Source organism: Bos javanicus, chromosome 25 (genome assembly GCF_032452875.1).
Source record: "Bos javanicus breed banteng chromosome 25, ARS-OSU_banteng_1.0, whole genome shotgun sequence".
NCBI classification, from domain to species: domain Eukaryota; kingdom Metazoa; phylum Chordata; class Mammalia; order Artiodactyla; family Bovidae; genus Bos; species Bos javanicus.
The window spans coordinates 26700277-26718624 of NC_083892.1; the positions used below are offsets into that span (position 1 = coordinate 26700277).

General features: G+C 46.6%; 1 protein-coding gene across 1 annotated transcript; it reads right to left on the reverse strand.

The window, feature by feature from the left end:
• Nucleotides 1-1330: 1330 nt before the first annotated feature.
• ZNF689 (zinc finger protein 689) lies at nt 1331-6756 on the reverse strand. Its single transcript, XM_061401681.1, has 3 exons — nt 6552-6756; nt 6230-6343; nt 1331-4252 (listed from the first exon to the last, which is right to left on the reverse strand). The coding sequence occupies exons 1-3, from the start codon at nt 6754-6756 to the stop codon at nt 3069-3071; spliced, it is 1503 nt and encodes a 500-aa protein (XP_061257665.1). The 3' UTR covers nt 1331-3068.
• Between the last annotated feature and the right edge of the window lie 11592 nt (nt 6757-18348).

Here is an 18348-nt window from a genome sequence, read left to right on the forward strand (position 1 = left end):
AGAATACTATGGCAATGGGCCAAAGAATAAACAGAGTGGATACAGTGAATGTAGACTACTGTTTCAAGAAATTTAGCTGAAAACAGATTAGGACAGAGGCCAAGGGAAATTTATTGTTTTTAAAGACAGATTTTAGTATGTTTATAGGTTGGTATGTATGTTCCAGAAAAGAGATTCTGAAACTAGGACTTCCCCAGTGGTCCAGGGGTCAAGACTCCACTCCCAGTGTAGGGGTCCCAGGTTCAATCCCTGGTCAGGGAACTAGAGCCTGCATGCACAACTGAAACCTGGTATAGCCAAATAAATAATGAATTTTTTTTAAAGGTATGTTTGTACCTTAATAAAAAAACAAGACTCTGAAACTATAAAACTTAGAGAATAATAGATGGAGCAAAGTCCATGAGGGGGCAGAAGTAGAGGAAATCCAGGCATACCTGTATTGGGAAACACTGTATGAGGGGCCTCCCCTGACAGCAAGTAAGAACAAGTGATCACACAGAACTTTTGGAGTGACAATAGAGTGGAATGTTACGGGAGTTCTTATTTGACACCCTGTTTTCTTAGTGAAAGAGAAGGCAGTCAGTGGTTTGGGACCTATGAAAGACAATAATGTTGAAAGTTCAGTTGAGGATGGAGTGGAAAGGCTGGCTCCTCTCAGCAGCGTTGTAATTGTCTTCCTTCATAGCCCACACATAGGCATAAAGACAGATGGGAGATAGATCCATAATGGCATTGTAGATTAGTTCATTCTTTTGGTCACAAGTAACAAACTCTTAACTACCAGAAGCAGAAGAGAGAATTACTTGGAAGAATACTGGGATCAACAACTGACTACAGGGACTTTCCTGACGGTCCAGTGATTAAGAATCCAAGCTTCCACTGCAAGGGTCATGGGTTCAGTTCCTGGTCAGGGAATTAAGATCCCGAAAGCTATATGGCACAGCCAAAAACAAAAACTCTCCCACTGGCTATAGCTGGTTGAAGATCAACCAGCTGAAGTTGGGATCCTGGGACTGATGAGGTAAACCTAAGAACTTGTCTCATCTCAGCCCTCTACAGACCACATACTGGGACTGCCTACCAACAGCTCTGAAATTTTATGAGTTACAATTGAGGTCCAAAGAAATTTCTAAAATTCCTAGGAAAGGAAATAGTTGGGTTAGCCTGGTGATAAAAGTAGGTAAAAGAATCAGTTCTACAACAGAAGGTGAAGCAGAATTCTAATAGGTCTCTGCTAGGGAAGGGCAAGGTTTCCATCAGAACTATAAAAATGTCTCCTCAGTTAAGGAACTAGATTTATATTTTATAAACAATAATTCCACAAGGAACATAGTCACTCATCAGACATTTTAATGAATCCCAATCTGATACGACCTCTGCTTTGGGGGTAGCCCATCAATCCAAGAAGAAACAGTTACAATTCAACTTGCTAAAAACCAGAACAGAGGTAATTACAAACACTCTGCCCCAGCCACACATCCCTGGGGCTGATGGCAGAAGAAATGAGGGAAGAAGCAATGGGCAGGAGGATGACCAACTCCAAGGTTTGGACTATACATCATGTTTGGAAATTCCAATTTGGTGCAGCTCCCCAAGGCCAAGTGGTAGGCCTTGTTTATTTAATTCAGTAAAGTTTTACTGAGTACCTACTTAGGGATGGGTGCCATGAAGGCATATCAAAGGTTAAAATATGTTGCTGCTGCCATATGGAGCTTCTGTGAGGGAGGCAGGGATGAACATAACTTGATGACTAGACTTCTGCTTCATATTCAATTACCTAACTTTCTAACTTCCCTGAATGGCCTCGCCTCATTTCATGAAAGATGCTGACAGAGGAATCAAAAGAAGGTTCTGTACTAGTGTCTCCTTATTCTCATGAGACTTAGGGAGGAGCGAGACCCAGTTCCCAAGAAATTCAAATCCACCAGATAAAGTACAAGCTGGTCCTGGTTTACTTCTTGCTGCTAGACCACAGTTCCCCCACCCTGCTTTTCCTTAAAATCAGTCTCCCAAAACTCACTGTGCTTATGTCCCAGACCTACCTTGAACCAAACTTCCAAATGCAGAATGCAGAAGACTTAGCTTCACAGCACGTGGTTTAAAAAGAAAAAGCTTAGATATATAGGTGTCTGCAACCCAATAAAGCCCTGGTACACTGTCACCACCTCCAAATCCAGTACAATCTAGACCTCTTCAAACAAGTACAGACCAAGGGGGTATAGTGCACACTATGATGCTGGCTTATTTTGTATGACTTTTTAAAAAAGACATCAAAAAACCAGCACCTGCCTGGGGAGAGATCACGTGTGGGAACTGAAAGCCTGTCTTTTAGGAATGATTGACCAAATTAATGCTATTTAACCTGAAAACAGGGAGGCCTGGCGTGCTGCGATTCATGGGGTTGCAAAGAGTCAGACACGACTGAGCGACTGAACTGAACCTGAAAACATGGAAACGTATCTGTGATTAAGTTTTCTGAAGGGCTGCCACGTAGATCAAGTTTTAAACATATTCTGGACAAGGCTTCCAGGGAAGGAGAATGTAGTACTTAAGGGCCTTCTAAAAGTCAGAGCTATGCCACAGTGAAAGGACCCGCCTTGTGAGGTAGAGAGCTGCATTAAGGGAGGTTTTAAAGGGCAGATCACTTGGCAGGAATACTGTCAAAAGGGGGCTAAACCAAGTTTGTTTCAAACCTAGCAAGGAAGAAGAGGCAGAGGAGGGGGAAGATCTTGCACCCCATGAATGGGATCCTCCTGACTGCATGCACAAACTAGAAAACACAGCCCCTAAATTAGATGGGGAGAACCTTTAGCCTGATACCCCACACACAAGTCCTTTAGGACAGGGCAGGTTGAAAAATTTTTACTGCATAATGTCCCCTCTCGTCACTGAGGCTGTCTGTTCTAGACGCAGGTATTAAGGCAGCCAGCATGGTAGAATACACTAAACTTCAGCTCTGTGTAGCAACAGGGTTTTAGTTCTGACTCTGACCTGTATGATCAGGGGGCTCCTTCCCTTTTCTGGGCCCCCTCCATGAAGTGAAATGAACTTACACAGTCCCTCCCCTTCTAAAGGGCCTGGCCTTTCTGGCTAGGCGCCCCTATGGCAGATCTAGGGCCACAGTTCTGGACGCCGGGGATACACTTGTGGACCGCCAGAGACCACCTCTGGCGGAAGCAGCGGCCACACTCCAGGCAGGGGAAGGGCTTCTCCCCCGTGTGCAGGAGCTGATGCTGAGCCAAGTGGCTCCACTGGGCAAAGCGCTTGGAGCACAGGTCGCAGGCGTAGGGCCGCTCGCCCGAGTGGACGCGCCGGTGACTGGCCAGCAGTGAGGGGTAGGCGAATCGGCGACCACAGTCATCACACGCGTGCAACTTCTCCTTCTCCTTCGTGTGCGTACTGCGGTGGATGGCGAGGGAGCCGCTCCGTCGGAAGGCGCGGCCGCAGTCCGGGCAGGGGTACGGCTTCTCTCCCGTGTGCAAGAGCTGGTGCTGGAGCAGCGTGCTGCGCTGCGAGAAGCGGGCTTCGCAGTGCTCACAGGCGTAGGGACGTTCCCCAGAGTGTACCCGCTGGTGACTGACCAGGCGAGAGGATGACGAGAAGCGCCGCTCGCAGTCTGGGCATGGGTAGGGCTTCTCGCCCGTGTGGATGCGCTGGTGGATGACCAGGGCGGTGCGCTGGCGGAAGCGCCGGTTGCATTCCAGGCAGGGGTAGGGCTTCTCTCCGGTGTGTGTGCGCTGGTGGATGGCGAGCAGGGAGGGGTAGGCGAAGCGACGCCCGCAGCTGGGGCACTGGTGGGGTTTTTCACCCGTGTGCGTGGTCCGGTGATTGGCCAAGGACCGACTCCTCCGGAAGCAGCGGCCGCAGTCAGGACAGTGGTAGGGCTTCTCGCCTGTGTGGATGACCTGGTGCTGGGAGAGGTTCTTGCGCTGGGAGAACCGCTTGCCACACTGGTCACAAACGTAGGGACACTCCCCAGAGTGTGCCCGCCGATGACTGACCAGCAGGGACGGGTAGGAAAAGCGGCGTCCACAGTCTGGGCAAGGGTAAGGCTTTTTCAGATTCTGGGCACACTTGTGCCTCTGCAGGGCTGGGTGATCGGGAAAGGTACAACCACAGTCAGGGCAGATGGGACTTCCTGAGGTCTGCCGGGGAATCAGGCGGGGTTTGCTGGGCCGCCGGCCACGCTTCCCCTTTCGGGGTGCCTCCTTAGGCGGGAATACTTCCTTCTCTTCATTCTTCTTTCTGGTTTCTATATGGACACAAAGGAGAAATTAACAAATACTGGGCTTCTACTCTTTCCTACTAGTGTTACAGGTTATAAAACAATCAGACTCAACGCCATCTTCAAGGAGTGTCAGTGACACAGACAACCAACTAAGTGAGACATACTGCTCCAGAATATGGAGGGTATTACCGAAGCCCCTAATCCAGCTTGGAGAAGTCAGGGAAGGTTTCTTGGAAAGATTAAGCTGACTATAAAAACTAAACAATTTTTGAAGAGGTTAAATTTAAGGCAGGAAATGAAAACAAATGAGGTATGATCTGGCAGTAACTAGGTCATAAGGCCCTCTAAGTCCATGCTTCTCAAATTTTATTGTGATCCTAATCATTTGGAGGGTTTAATGAAACACATTAGGGCTTCGCAGGTGACACAGTGGTAAAGCTGCCTGCTAATGCAGGAAATTCAGGAGATGAGGGTTCAATTCCCAGGTTGGGAAGAATCCCTTAGAGGAGGAAATGAAAACCGAATCCAGTATTCTTGTCTGGAGGATCCCATGGACAGAGTAGCTTTGTGGGCTACAGTCCATGGAGTCGCAGAGTTGGACATGACTCAGCGACTGAGCATGCAGGCATGAAAGAGACTGCTGGGCCCTACTCCCAGTTTGGGATTCAGCAGGTCTAAGGTGGGGCCTGGGATTCTGCATTTTCTAATACACTCCCAAGTGATGCTGCTGCTGCTGGTGGTTGTCTGAGACCACACTCTGAGAACCAAACCTAAATATACAGCCAAATCAACTGGGGCCACTAAAAATACACACACACATACACATCTATATAAGTATATGAATAGTTCTGGGATAGGGTCCAGAAATGTGTATTTTCACCAAATTCCCCAATTGACTTACATATAACTACCAACCATTTGACAACTGCCTTGGCAAAAACTGAAAAGTTTTTTTTTTTTTTTTTAACTGAAAAGTTTTAAGCAAGGAAGTATGTCAGAACTTAGAAAAATCCCTGCTCTTAGAGAACCTGGCAAAGAAACTCCAGCCCAGAGTTGCATCTGCCCCTGTAGGTGGATCTGGGCTCCTTCTACCTGAATGGCCTTAATCAGAGCCTTGCTTCATCCTAAGGGCTAAAGATTCCTGCACTGATCAGGGTCACTCGGCCAGAAGGGCAAAAAGAGGCCAGTGCACGCCAGACCACTCTTCCCCATTGGATCCTTTCAATCCACACCTGGAAAACTCAGAGCTATAGGCTCTCTCAGTGTTAGCTGCTCAGTCCTGTCTGACCCTGCAACTCCATGAACCACAGTCCACCAGGCTCTTCTGTCCACTGATTTCTCCAAGCAAAAATACTGGAGTGGGGTGCCATGCCCTTGTCCAGGGAATCTTCCTGACCCAGGGACTGAACCTGGGTCTCCTGCATTGCAGGCAGATTCTTTACCTTCAGAGCTTCCGGGGAAGCCCTACAGGCTCTCTTGGAGCCCAATTTAAAACAGGCTGGAGGCAGAGTCCTGGGAAGGAGGCAAGAGGGTGGTGGAGGTGGAGGTTTAGTTGCTCAGTCATGTCTGACTCTTTGCGACTCCATGGACCGTAGCCGACCAGGCTCCTATGTCCATAGGATTCTCCAGGCAAGAATACTGGAATGGAGAGCCATTTCCTTCTCCAGGTGATCTTCCTGACCCAGGGATCCAACCAGGGTCTCCTGCATTGGCAGGTGGGTTCTTTACCACTGAGCCACCTGGGAAGCCCCAAGAGGGTGGTAACTCTTTTTAAAAGTTCACTGATCCATTTACACAACAGACAACTGCATGTGGTCAGTTTAGAAATTGACAACAGGGACTGGACACCATCACAGAGACAAAAACCCTGAAGTTGTGAAAATAAATACAGTAAATGGAGCATTCCAGCTGGGGTCATAGCTACCACCCCTCGGCACCGAAATACTCTGGACTGAGTCATCATTAGAGGCTGCAAGCCCTCCAGCGGCATTTTTCACTCACTTCTTTGGACTGCTACCCCTTTTGGGCACTCCTGTGGATCCAGGGCAGCCGTTTCCCAATCATCGGTATTTCGTTCCAACCAGGAGATGAGGGCTGGTTTGGGACCTGCGCACCCTGGGGGAAGGAGAACCAGTCAGGCCCAGCTCATACACAATGCTGGGTAGATTGATTTACCCGGTGGCATCATCTGCCCAGCCCCCGTCCTCCTCCCCTGACAACCTGGTAGCAGGCCAGGACCCTGGACTTCTACACTCCCTGCCTCCTCCCACCCCCAGCTCCTCCATCCCTTCGGGCCGCGGAAGCAGACTGGGCCAGGCCTCACCGAGCGCGCCCAGGTGGCCGTAGGTCTCCTGCATCACGTCCCGGTATAGGGCCCTCTGCGCGGGCCGCAGACACCCCCATTCCTCCCGGGAGAAGTACAAGGCCACGTCCCCGAACTTCACCGCCCTCGGTCTCCTTCCCCTTCTCCGGCCGGGTCTGGCCTCTCCTGGTCCCCGCGCGGGAAGCGGAGCCGAAGGCCGCGCCATTGGACCCGAGAAGCTGGCACCACGGCCTTGCTCGTCCCAGCGTCGGCCCCTGGGGGCTGGAGGGGCCGGGGATTTGGGAGCCCCCGCCGGACACGTGCGGAGCGTGCTGGGGAGGCCCGGCGGGAACCGGAATCAGCCGCCTGCGGGGCTAACGGAAACCTTTCGCTGTTATTCAGGAAACTCCTGCCCGAACTTGGATGAAAGGCACCGGAAGATGCCTTCGGGGAAAATGGCGGCGCCGCTACTGCACCGCCTTTGCCTGAGACACAGGCAGCTTCCAGCTATCGATTTTATTGACCGGAGCGCCATGCGGGCTGCCTAACCTCTTTGCCCTCAAGTGTGATGGCGCTGCGATTGGGCTTCACGCCCTTCCCCCCCACCCGTTCCACGTGCTCATTGGGCGGCGGCCGAAGATCGAGCATTCTGATTGGGTGATGCCGAAAGCGGCCTGTTTGAACGAAGCCAACGGAAGCGTAAGGGCAGAAAAGCTGGACCCTCGGGTCGGGTGACTGCCAGGAGTCGTGAGGCAGAAAGGGCCGAACCCGTCGGGGTCAGGAACGGCCCCTGTTCCCTAGAGGTGCAGCCCAGCTGAGGGAAGGAAGAATTTCAGCGACGGAGCCACTCTGGCCAACCGGGGGCCGCGATTTCCCTGGGTTGTCTTTCCTGGCTTTCTCTTCCGATAGTGAGTTAGTTCCTTATTGCCCTTTGGGGAAGGGGATTAATGTTAGTGTTTCCTGTGCGCAGGTACCACGCCCAACATATTACACATTTCAACTTATTTTGTGCTACTTCTGTGTGAAGTGATGGTTATCATCCTGGTTTTACCGATGAGGAAAAACTCAGAGGGTACTTGCTAGTAAGCAGAAGGAACAAAGATTTTGTGGTACTGAAGAAAAACGCACCAGCCTAAAACTTGAGAGTTGAGTTTTATTCAAGGACCTTAACTGAGGACTATATTCTCTCCGATAGCTCTGAGGAACTGCTCCGAGGAAGGAGCCAGTATATATAACAGATTTTGGAAACATTTTTGGAAATAATATTTCCACAAAAAATATGTGTTGGAAATATACCCATTATATATGTGTGTAATTATAAAATCAAAAGATTATTGCTGATCACAAAAAAACCCCGACATTTCAAATTAATGATATTGTGCTTTTCTCTGTTGGAAGAGCATCGGAACGTGTTGAAATTGTTCTTTAGATGTGCAACTTATTGTAACTATCTAGCCCAGTACCTAAAGAATAGAATGTTTCCTGTATTTTTCTGTCTTGAATTCCCCTCAGGGTGCCCCTTAGGACAGGGGCAGGGGGACTTGGCGGTTTTAGTGGCTGATGGCTTGATGGTGGGCAACATTTGCGGTTTATTCATTCATTCGTTATTCATTTATTCATGCTAACATTGTGGCATGAATAGCAGGATATCTTCCCTCTCCATAGGGCCCCGCCCTCTTGGTGGGGGGGGAGGGGCAACACCCCCCCCCCCCACCCGCCGCCATGCATGTGAGATCTCAGTTCCGCCATCAGGGATTGAACTCTAGCCACACAAGCGAGAGCCTGGAATCCTAACCCCTTGGCCACCAGGGAACTCCCAATACAGGGCCCACCCCACCCCCCATACAGGGCCCCCTTTTGGTCATAAATTCAAGTAAGGTTTAAGAGGCATTTCATGATCAATTTGTCCCATGGCACCAGGAATTTTCATTCCTAGGTCAGAGGAGGATTTTATTGATCAGCCACCCAATGTGCTATTTTTGGAATAGGACCAGGAAATGTTTTCCCCTGTTGCTTCTTCATACCTAGAGTCACACTGTTACAATTATTTAATATAGAGTTATATATATATGATCAATTGCCTCAAGACATTTAGCCACCATTAATTCTGTTGGAGGCCTGGTTATACGTTAGGTAATGCAAGAGGCAACAATCTTATAGATGGGCTATAAGTAATACAGCTAGTAATACTAATAAGATTATAGTACAGCAGAGAAACAGGGCTTCCCTTGTGGCTCTGTCAGGAAAGAATCTGCCTGCAATGAGGGAGACCTGGGTTCAATCCCTGGGTTGGGAAGATCCGCTTGAAGAGGACATGGCAACCCACTCCAGTATTCTTGCCTAGAGAATCCCCATGGACAGAGGAGCCTGATGGGCTGCAGTCCATGGGGTTGCAAAGAATGGAACACGACTGAGCAACTAAGCACAGCACAGCAGAGAGACACAAAGCATACATGATTTGAAAACAACAAAAAGAGAACAAATTTCAATGATTAGTATAGCTAGTTGTGATTTGGTTATAAGAAGCCATCAAGTCCAGAGGTGAACTAGCTATGCTCAGTCACTCAGTTGTGTCCAACTGTTGTGACCCCATGGACTGTAACCCGACAGGCTCCTCTGTTCATGGAATTCTCCAAGCAAGAATACTGGAGTGGGTTGCCATTTCCTATTCCAGGGGATCTTCCCGACCCTGGGATCAAGCCCCCATCTTGTGCATCTCCTACATTGGCAGGCAGATTCTTAACCACTGTGCCACCAAAAACAGTATAGCAGTTCCTCCGAAATTGAAAAATAGAATTTATTACCTAGCAACTCCACTTTGAGTATATACTCCAAAGAAGTCAAAGCAGGGTCTTAAGGAGATATTTATGCACACACGTGTTTATAGCAGCATTATCCACAATAGTCAAGAGGTGGTAGCAACCCAAGTATCTGTGGACCAATGAATGGATAATGAAAATGTGGTGTTTACAAACAATGGAATATTAACCAGTCTTAAAAAATTAAGAAATTATGCAACATGCTACAACTTGGATGAAACTTGAGGACATTATACTAAGTGAAATAAAGCAGTCACAAAATGATAAATACTGTATGGCTGCACTTACATGAAGTATCTAAAGTAGCCAGTTTCATAGAAACAAAGTAGCATGGTGGTTGGGTGATTATCATGGGCTGAGGCCGTGGGAATAGGAAGGTGTTTTTTTTTTTCTTTTTTTTCCCTCTTCTTGTTTTCTTTTTTGTCATTCTAGTGGGGTTATAGAAAGGATTATATACCATGATTGGATGGGAGTTAGCCCAGGGGTGCAAGGTTGACATGACATCTGAAAATTAATTCATGTAATACATCATGTGTCAATAAAATAAAGACAAAGACCACAGAGTCATCTTAACAGATGTGCAAAAAGAATTTGACAAAATCTTTTACATTTCCTTTACATGCAGTGTCCAGAAAAGGCACATCTACAGAGACCAAAAGCAGATTAGTGGTTGCCAGGAGCTGAGGGAGGAGAGAATGAGGAGTGATGGCTGAGGAGTTTCTTTCAGGGGTTATGAAAATGTGCTTAGTTGATTGTGGTGATGGTTTCATAACTCTAAATATACCAAAAAAAAAAAAAAAAAAAAACCCCACAACCATTGAATTGTACAGTTTAAACGGGTGAATTATATGGTGTGTGAATAATATCTCAATAAAGCCGTTAAAAAAAAAAAAAACAAAACTATGTCTTGCCTGGAGAATCCCAGGGACGGGGGAGCCTGGTGGGCTGCCGTCTCTGGGGTCGCACAGAGACACGACTGAAGCGACTTAGCAGCAGCAGCAGTCACAGACATAGCAATATGATCGTGGTAAATAATTATAAAAGGCTTCCTAGACACTCTAGGACAGCCCCTCCCCAAGCTTCAGCTCACTGCGCCCTCTTTTCCTCTCCCCTTCAGGCATTTTGCCCGGTTTGAGTAATCCGCTTCTGCGGCTCTCGTCTAAGAACTCGCTTAATTAGGTACGCTGTGAATAGACGAATAACAAGCAAAAATAGGCACAGGGAGGAGACCACGAAAGACCCTCACAGAGCGCCCCCAGGTGGCCGTAGGTCTCTGCATCACTTTCGGTAAAGAGCCTTCTGCGCCTCAGATTTCACTTCTCCAAGAAATACTCGGCCGCGGCGGTAAAGCTTCACAGCTCACAGCCTCCTCGGCGAGATCCAGGCTTTGGGCTTCAAGTGCGGAACGGTGCTGGTACGGCGCTTGAATTCTTCCAGTCCCCAAGTCCTGGATGCCCCAATCCAAGGGCCACTCTCTTTTCCGAGCCAAGGAGCACTGCCCTGCTAGACCCAGCGTCTGAGTCGGCCCGGATCTGGCTACGCATGGGGCCAAGCTGCGGCCAAAACAGAGGAATCATAGCGTCGTGGGTCACTCTAGGACTCAAGAGTGAACAAAGGTATCGGAAAATGCCCTAAGAGAATATGGCGGCGACTGCCTTCATAACCATCATTCAAATACAGTCGGAAGCTAGTCATTCGTTTCCTTCAGATGATCTTATCAAATAAGAGCCAGGTCCAAATATTTAGCTCCAGCTTTTAAAACTCCTAACCCCTCATTGGTGCTTGCGGAGATTAGCTTGAAGACGTGTCTTCTGACAACGCCCAGTGATTGGACTGTTTACATCACAGAAATAACGAAGTCCACGCTGATTGGCCTATTGGGCCAGCCTCCAGGACGCTGTTGCTAGGTAACGCCTGACAGGGGGCTGGGTTCGCAGATCTGCAGCAGGCGTCCCCAGGAGGTTACTATGCAGGGAGCCCGCACTGGTCAGCGCCCTCTGGGAGATTCTACGTCGACTCTTTCTGTTCTGCTGACCCCCAAGGCCTCAGAGAGTGCGTCCTGACAGCAAAATGAACTGGGTTCCTGTCCTGAGAGATGCCAGTTTTATGGAACTGAGCACCTTTATGGAATTTCTACATTGTTCCAGGTGCAAAACAGCCTTCTCATTAGAATCATCTAACCCTGAGCAATGCTCCATGTGAGGGCAGGGAGTGTGGTCCCTGTTAAAGACTCTTTGCAACCCCAAGGACTGTAGCCTTCCAGACCCCTCCGTCCATGGGATTTTCCAGGCAAGAGTACTGGAGTGGGTTGCCATTTCCTTCTCCAGGGGATCTTCCCAACCTAGGGATCGAACCCAGGTCTCCCGCATTGCAGGTGGACGCTTTACCATCTGAGCCACCACGGAAGCCCTATTTAAGAATAAAAAGATTTAAAAAAAAAAAAAGAACACTGAGACTGGGTGACTGGTACCCAGGTCTCTCTGGCTCCAAGTCCAGTGCTCTTTCTGACCTAATCACTAGGGCTTTTCCTTCTGACACATCTTGGCCCTGAGACTGTCCATTTCTTGACAGTCTTGGCATAAAGTCCCTGACACACTAGCTGGACTTCAGTGACTTACAGAAGAGCCCTCTTCCCTTTTCTCCACCGCTCTGAGAGCTGAGTGGGTAAAGTCAGAATTTAGTTTTTGTTGCTCCTGAGTATCTAATAACTATAGTGTAACAAGAAAAATAACCCACACCATGTGCCAGCAACTGTGCAATTTGGTGGTTTAGTCTCTAAGTTGTGTCCGACTCTTGCGACCCCATGGACTTTCGGAATGGGGGCGTTCAAGTGCAGTCGAGTAAGAACCTGTTTACTGTAACATTTGTGTGTGCTATGTCGCTTCAGTCGTGTCTGACTCTTTGCGACCCCATGGACTATATAGCCCACCAGGCTCCTCTATCCATGGGATTCTCCAGGAAGGAGAATACAGGAGTGGGTTGCCATTTCCTTCTCCAGGGGATCTTCCCGACCCAGGGATTAAACCTACGCTTCCTGCGGCTCCTGCCTTGCAGGCACATTCTTTACCGCTGAGGCACCAGGGAAGCCCAACATTGCTAAATTAAGGACAAGCAATAGAATCCAATGTATCTGATTTTTAAGCCCATGTATCCTAACCATTCTCCTGTACAGCTACTCCTGGCACAGCAGTTTCTCAAAAATATTGAAATAATGGGAAAAAATTATTTGTTTTCCCCTTCTTACTGGCTACTGGGCTACATCTACATTTTCATCATCTGTCCACCTAGGACAAATTCATGCCAACCAGGCTGTTGTCCTATTGTTCTGCTAAAGCAATTCTCTCCAAGTCCTGCCAACCTCTTTGTTAAAACACTCTGCCACTTTCCTCCAGAGGCTTCTGAATCCCTTTTTGTTTTGTTGGTTTTATTTTTCAGGTCATCTTTCTGTCTTCTTTGTTACACCCTGTATTTTTAATGTAAATTTTCCAAAGTTTCAGGCATCCAACTGCAGTTGAGAAATCCTCCTCTAGGCCTGCACATCTAACTGGCTGCTAAATATTTTCACATATTTGTTGAGTCGAGAGAGCTTGTTGTTTTTCCTAAACATTTTAGTTGATTATTCAACTACACTTCATTCGCGTTGCTAGTATATCAGATGTAAAATCCTGTTATCCTAGTCCTTCCTTCTCATGGCTTTTCCCTGCCAGTTCCAGTCTATTCTGTATCCTATAGCTTAGGATAAATCTGTGAAAAAACACAGGCAAAGGTCCTCTCAAGATGCTTACATTCCACAGTGGGAGAATGGTCAATTTCTAATAAACTTAGATAAGGGTGGGCCCAAGGGTATCAGTTGTCTTGCTCAGAACCAGATAGTCCTGCTCAGTGAAAAATTGTCCTTTGTTCCCCATCATTGTCAGAATGCTCCATGGACATTCTGTAGGTAAAAATAGGTTTTTGATTGTCTAAGTACAGAACCTGGGTTTACTTTATATAGAAGCACAAACTTACAAGTACAGTTTTAATCCTGACCTTTCCAGGAAAGCCTGTGTATATGGAGGGAAGATTGTATTTTGTTTAGTTTGGAATTTTGCTGAGAATTGTTTGCCATTTTGGAAAATCACTGCATAAATGGCTACACTTGAATTTGAATCAGCAACACAACCCATCTGTGACAGCCTGAGTTTGTAGCTGCTCAGTTCAGTTCAGTTCAGTCACTCAGTCGTGTCCAACTCTTTGCGACTCCATGGACCTCAGCATGCCAGGCCTCCCTGTCCATCACCTACTCCCAGAGTTTACCCAAACTCATGTCCATTGAGTCGGTGATGCCATCCAACCATCTCATCCTCTGTCGTCCCCTTCTCCTCCTGCCTTCAATCTTTCCCAGCATCAGGGTCTTTTCCAATGAATCAGCTCTTTGCATCAGGTGGCCAAAGTATTGGAGTTTCAGCTTCAACATCAGTCCTTCCAATGAACACTCAGGACTGATCTCCTTTAGGATGGACTGTTTGGGTCTCCTTGCAGTTCAAGGAACTCTCAAGAGTGTTCTCCAACACCACAGTTCAAAGGCATCAATTCTTTGGCACTCAGCTATCTTTACAGTCCAACTCTCACATCCATACATGACTACTGGGGAAACCACAGCTTTGACTAGAGGGACCTTTGTTGGCAAAGTAATGTGTCTGCTTTTTAATATGCTGTCTAGGTTGGTCATAACTTTCCTTCCAAGGAGTAAGCGTCTTTTCATTTCATGGCTGCAGTCACTATCTGCAGTGATTTTGGAGACCAAAAAAATAAAGTCAGCCACTGTTTCCACTGTTTCCCCATCTATTTGCCATGAAGTGACAGGACCAGATGCCATGATCTTAGTTTTCTGAATGTTGAGCTTTAAGTCAACATTTTCACTCTCCTCTTTCACTTTCATCAAGAGGCTCTTTAGTTCCTCTTCACTTTCTGCCATAAGGGTGGTATCATCTGCATATCTGAAGTTATTGTTATTTCTCCTGGCAATCTTGATTCCAGCTTGTGCTTCATCCAGCCCAGCATTTCTCATAATGTACTTTGCTGCTGCTGCTAAGTCACGTCAGTCGTGTCTGACTTTGTGCTACCCTATAGATGGCAGCCCACCAGGCTCCTCCATCCGTGGGATTCTCCAGGCAAGAACACTGGAGTGGGTAATGTACTCTGCATATAAGTTAAATAAGCAGGGTGACAATATACAGCCTTGACGTACTCCTTTTCCTATTTGGAACCAGTCTGTTGTTCCATGTCCAGTTCTAACTGTTGCTTCCTGACCTGCATAGAGATTTCTCAAGAGGCAGGTCAGGTGGTCTGGTATTCCCACCTCTTTCAGAAGTTTCCACAGTTTATTGTGATCCACACAGTCAAAGGCTTTGTAGCTGCTGTGTTCATAGAAATTCTAGGGAATTCCTTAGCAGTCCAGTGGTTAGGACTTTCACTGCCGAGGGCATTGGTTCAATCCCTTGTTGGGGAACTAAGATCTTGCAAGCCACTCGGCATAGCCTAAATAAATAAATAACATTTTTTTTAATTTTTAAAAATTAAAAAAGTTAAACAAAAAATCCTATATGTGAAGTGTTAGTCACTCAGTCATGTCTGACCCTTTGCAACCCCATGGACTGTAGCCCACCAGGCTCCTCTGTCTGTGGAATTCTCCAGGCAAGAATACTGGAGTGGGTCGCCATCCTTCCTCCAGGGGATCTTCCCAACCCAGGGATTGAACCCAGGTTTTCCCGCATTGCAGGCAGATTCTTCACCATCTGAGCCAGCAGGGAAGCCTTTTGTGTAGGTGCAAGCATATTTCTATATGAACACTTCACTAAATCCTTTGGCAAAGCCTTACCCAAGCATTTACATATTGAGATATACATTTTTTTTAATTTAAAGCATAATATACACAAAGGTGCACAAATCTTAAGTGTAAGCTGAATGAATTTTCATAAAATGAACACACCCACACAACCAGTATCCAGATCAAGAAACCAAAGCATTTCCTAGAAACCTCTTATGCACCTTCTAGTCACCACTCTTCCCAAAGATAACCACTAGTCCAATTTCTAACATTACAGATTAGTTTTGCCTCTTTTTGAACATAATACAAATGGAATCATTTTGTACACACACACACACACACACACACACACACACACACACACACATTTTAACATCTGCCTTCTTTTGCTTCAAAATTCACTCATTGTTGCCTATAGCTGTAATTTTTATTCTAAGGTACGTACAGGTTACCACTGGATACGTATTTTTAAGTTAATGACTTTGTCCTTTAAATTGTATTAAGGGTTAGTGATTGTCAGAAAATAGGATTGTAGATGGGTTATTTCTCTACTCATTTATTTCGTCATAGTAAAAGGAGCATATATTCAACACATTTATTCTAAAAGGTGTGCATTAGTTCTTTTTAAGACATTTTTTATACATTTATATTTTTTAAAGATTTATTTATGCTATTTTTGGCTGTGTTGCTTCTTCATTGCCCTATGCAGACTTTCTCCAGTTGCCATGAGCAAGGGTTATGAGGTTTATTGTGGTGCACAGGCTTCTCATTGCATTGGCTTCTCTTGTTGCAGAGCTCGGGCTTTAGAACTTGGGTTCATTAGTTGTGGCACATGGGCTTAGTTACTCCTCAGCATGTGGGATCTTCCTGGACCAGGGATCAAACCTGTGTCCCCAGCATTGGTAGGCAGATTCTTAACCACTGGACTGCCAGGGAAGCCCGTGTGGATTAGTTATGGAAGGCTGACACTCAAAAATTATCTGCAGCCTCCTGAGTTTTATCCTCTGCTCCTTTGCACAGTTGTACTGACTGATGCACAATCTTCTCCTTCCCCCAAACCCTTTTCCTTCAGTTCTTAGATGATTCATCACTTTTTCTGAGAATTTCTCTAGCTCTGCTTATGTCCTTTTGGGGAATCTGTATATAAGCTGAGTTTAGCATTTATGTCACTATGCACCATTCTGTTTGCTTGTCTCTCTGTGGACAAGGACTCTCATTGTCTTGCTTGCCATAGTATTCTTTTGTGTCTGGCATGTGGTTGGCATTTTAAAAATGTGTTGAACAAATAAAGACATGTCATCCCATATTTAGAGCCTTCTTGACCAGCCTGGGACCTTGCCTCCTTCACCTAGGCCTCTTTCTCTAGGACAAAGGTCTTGGCATATGAGTGTGGTTTTCTTTTTTTTCAATATTTATTTATTTATTTGGCAGTGCTGGGTGTTAGTTGTGGCCTTTGATCTTCATTTTGGCATGCAAACTCTTAGTTGCACCATATGGGACCTAGTTCCCTGACCAAGGAATGAACCCAGGCCCCCTGCATTGGGAGCATGGAATCTTAGCTACTGCACCACTAAGGAAGTCCCTGTGAATGTGTTTTCTGTGTGTCATGGACCTCCCTGCCCCAGCACCGCTACTGATACCATTATCTCTCTTCCTTCCCACCTATAATATTAGGTGCACCCATTTCTAAACTTGTATTCTGAGTGTTGTCTAGAGCTGGCCGTCACCTGAAACCACAGAAGGCCAGGAATGGCTTTGAGACAACAGGGCAGCTGTCCAGCACAACATCCTCCACTTTGGTTGAGTCAGCTTCCTCACAGGCACCATCTGTTCTCATTTTTTATTCTTTTTCAGGTGTGATAGGAGTATTCAAAATGCCTTTAAGGAATATGTCCGCAATAAAGATTTTAAACCTCTCTCAAAAATGGCCTACTCTCTCTGAAATATTTTCATATTAATTGCAGTAGGAACTTTCAAGATTCAGATATTCCATTTTCTTTAGTACAAAAACACTGGTATTTCTGTTGGTGATGGTGCAAGTCTGGGTGCAACTGGGAGAGAGAATCCACACCGCAATTTCAACAAGGACGAATTAATTATCAGGAATTCCTTGGTTGCCTAGTGGTTAGGATTCTGGGCTTTCACTGCTGTGGCCCAGGTTCAATCCCTGGTCAGGGAACTGAGATTCTACACAGCCAAAGGGGCAAAAAAAAAAAAAAAGAGAGAAAGAAAATCAACTATAAAAGTGAAGTGAAAGTCACTCAGTCATGTCTGACTCTTTGCAACCCCATGGACTGTTATAGTCCATGGAATTCTCTAGGCCAGAATACTGAAATGGGTAGTCTTTCCTTTCTCCAGGGATCTTCCCAGTCTATGGATGGAGTGAAGCCAGGTCTCCTGCGTTGCAGATGGATTCTTTACCAGCTGAGCCACAAGGGAAGCCCCAACTATAAAAGGGAGTTAGAGAAATGAGGGATTGGATTATATATTAGTTTCCTAGGGCTGCCATGACAAATTACCACAAACTGAGTGCCTTAAGACAACACAAGGACTTTCCTGCTGGTCCAGTGGTTAAGAATCTGCCTGCCAATGCAGGGGACATGGGTTCGATCCCTGGTCCAGAAAGATTCCACATGCTATGGGGCAACTAAGCCTGTGTGCCATAACTACTGAAGCCTGTGTGCTCTAGAGCCCGTGCTCCCCAACAAGAAAAGTCACTGCAATGAGAAGCTCTCGCATCACAACTAAAGACTAGCCCCCACTCTCCACAACTAGATAAAGCCTGTGGGCAGCAATGAAGACCCAGTGCAGCCAAAACTAAAAATAAATAAATACAATTTTAAAAAGACAACACAAACCTATTCTGGAGACTAGAATTCTGAAATCAAGGCATCAGCAGGGCCATACGCCCTTTGAGATGCTAAGTAGAATCTTTCCTTGCCTCTTCCCAGCTTCAGTGTTTGCTGGCAATCTCTGGCCTTGGATTTGTAGATGCATCACTCCAGTCTCTGTCTCTGTTACCACAAGGCATTCTTCCTACGTGTCTCTCTGTGTATCTTCACATGGCCTTCTCCTTTCCGTGTATCTCTGTTCAAATTTCCTTCTTACAAGGACACCAGTCATCGGAGTGAGCCCCTCCCCCTGCCCCAAATCCAGTATGAGTTCATTGATTATATCTGCAAAGAATCTA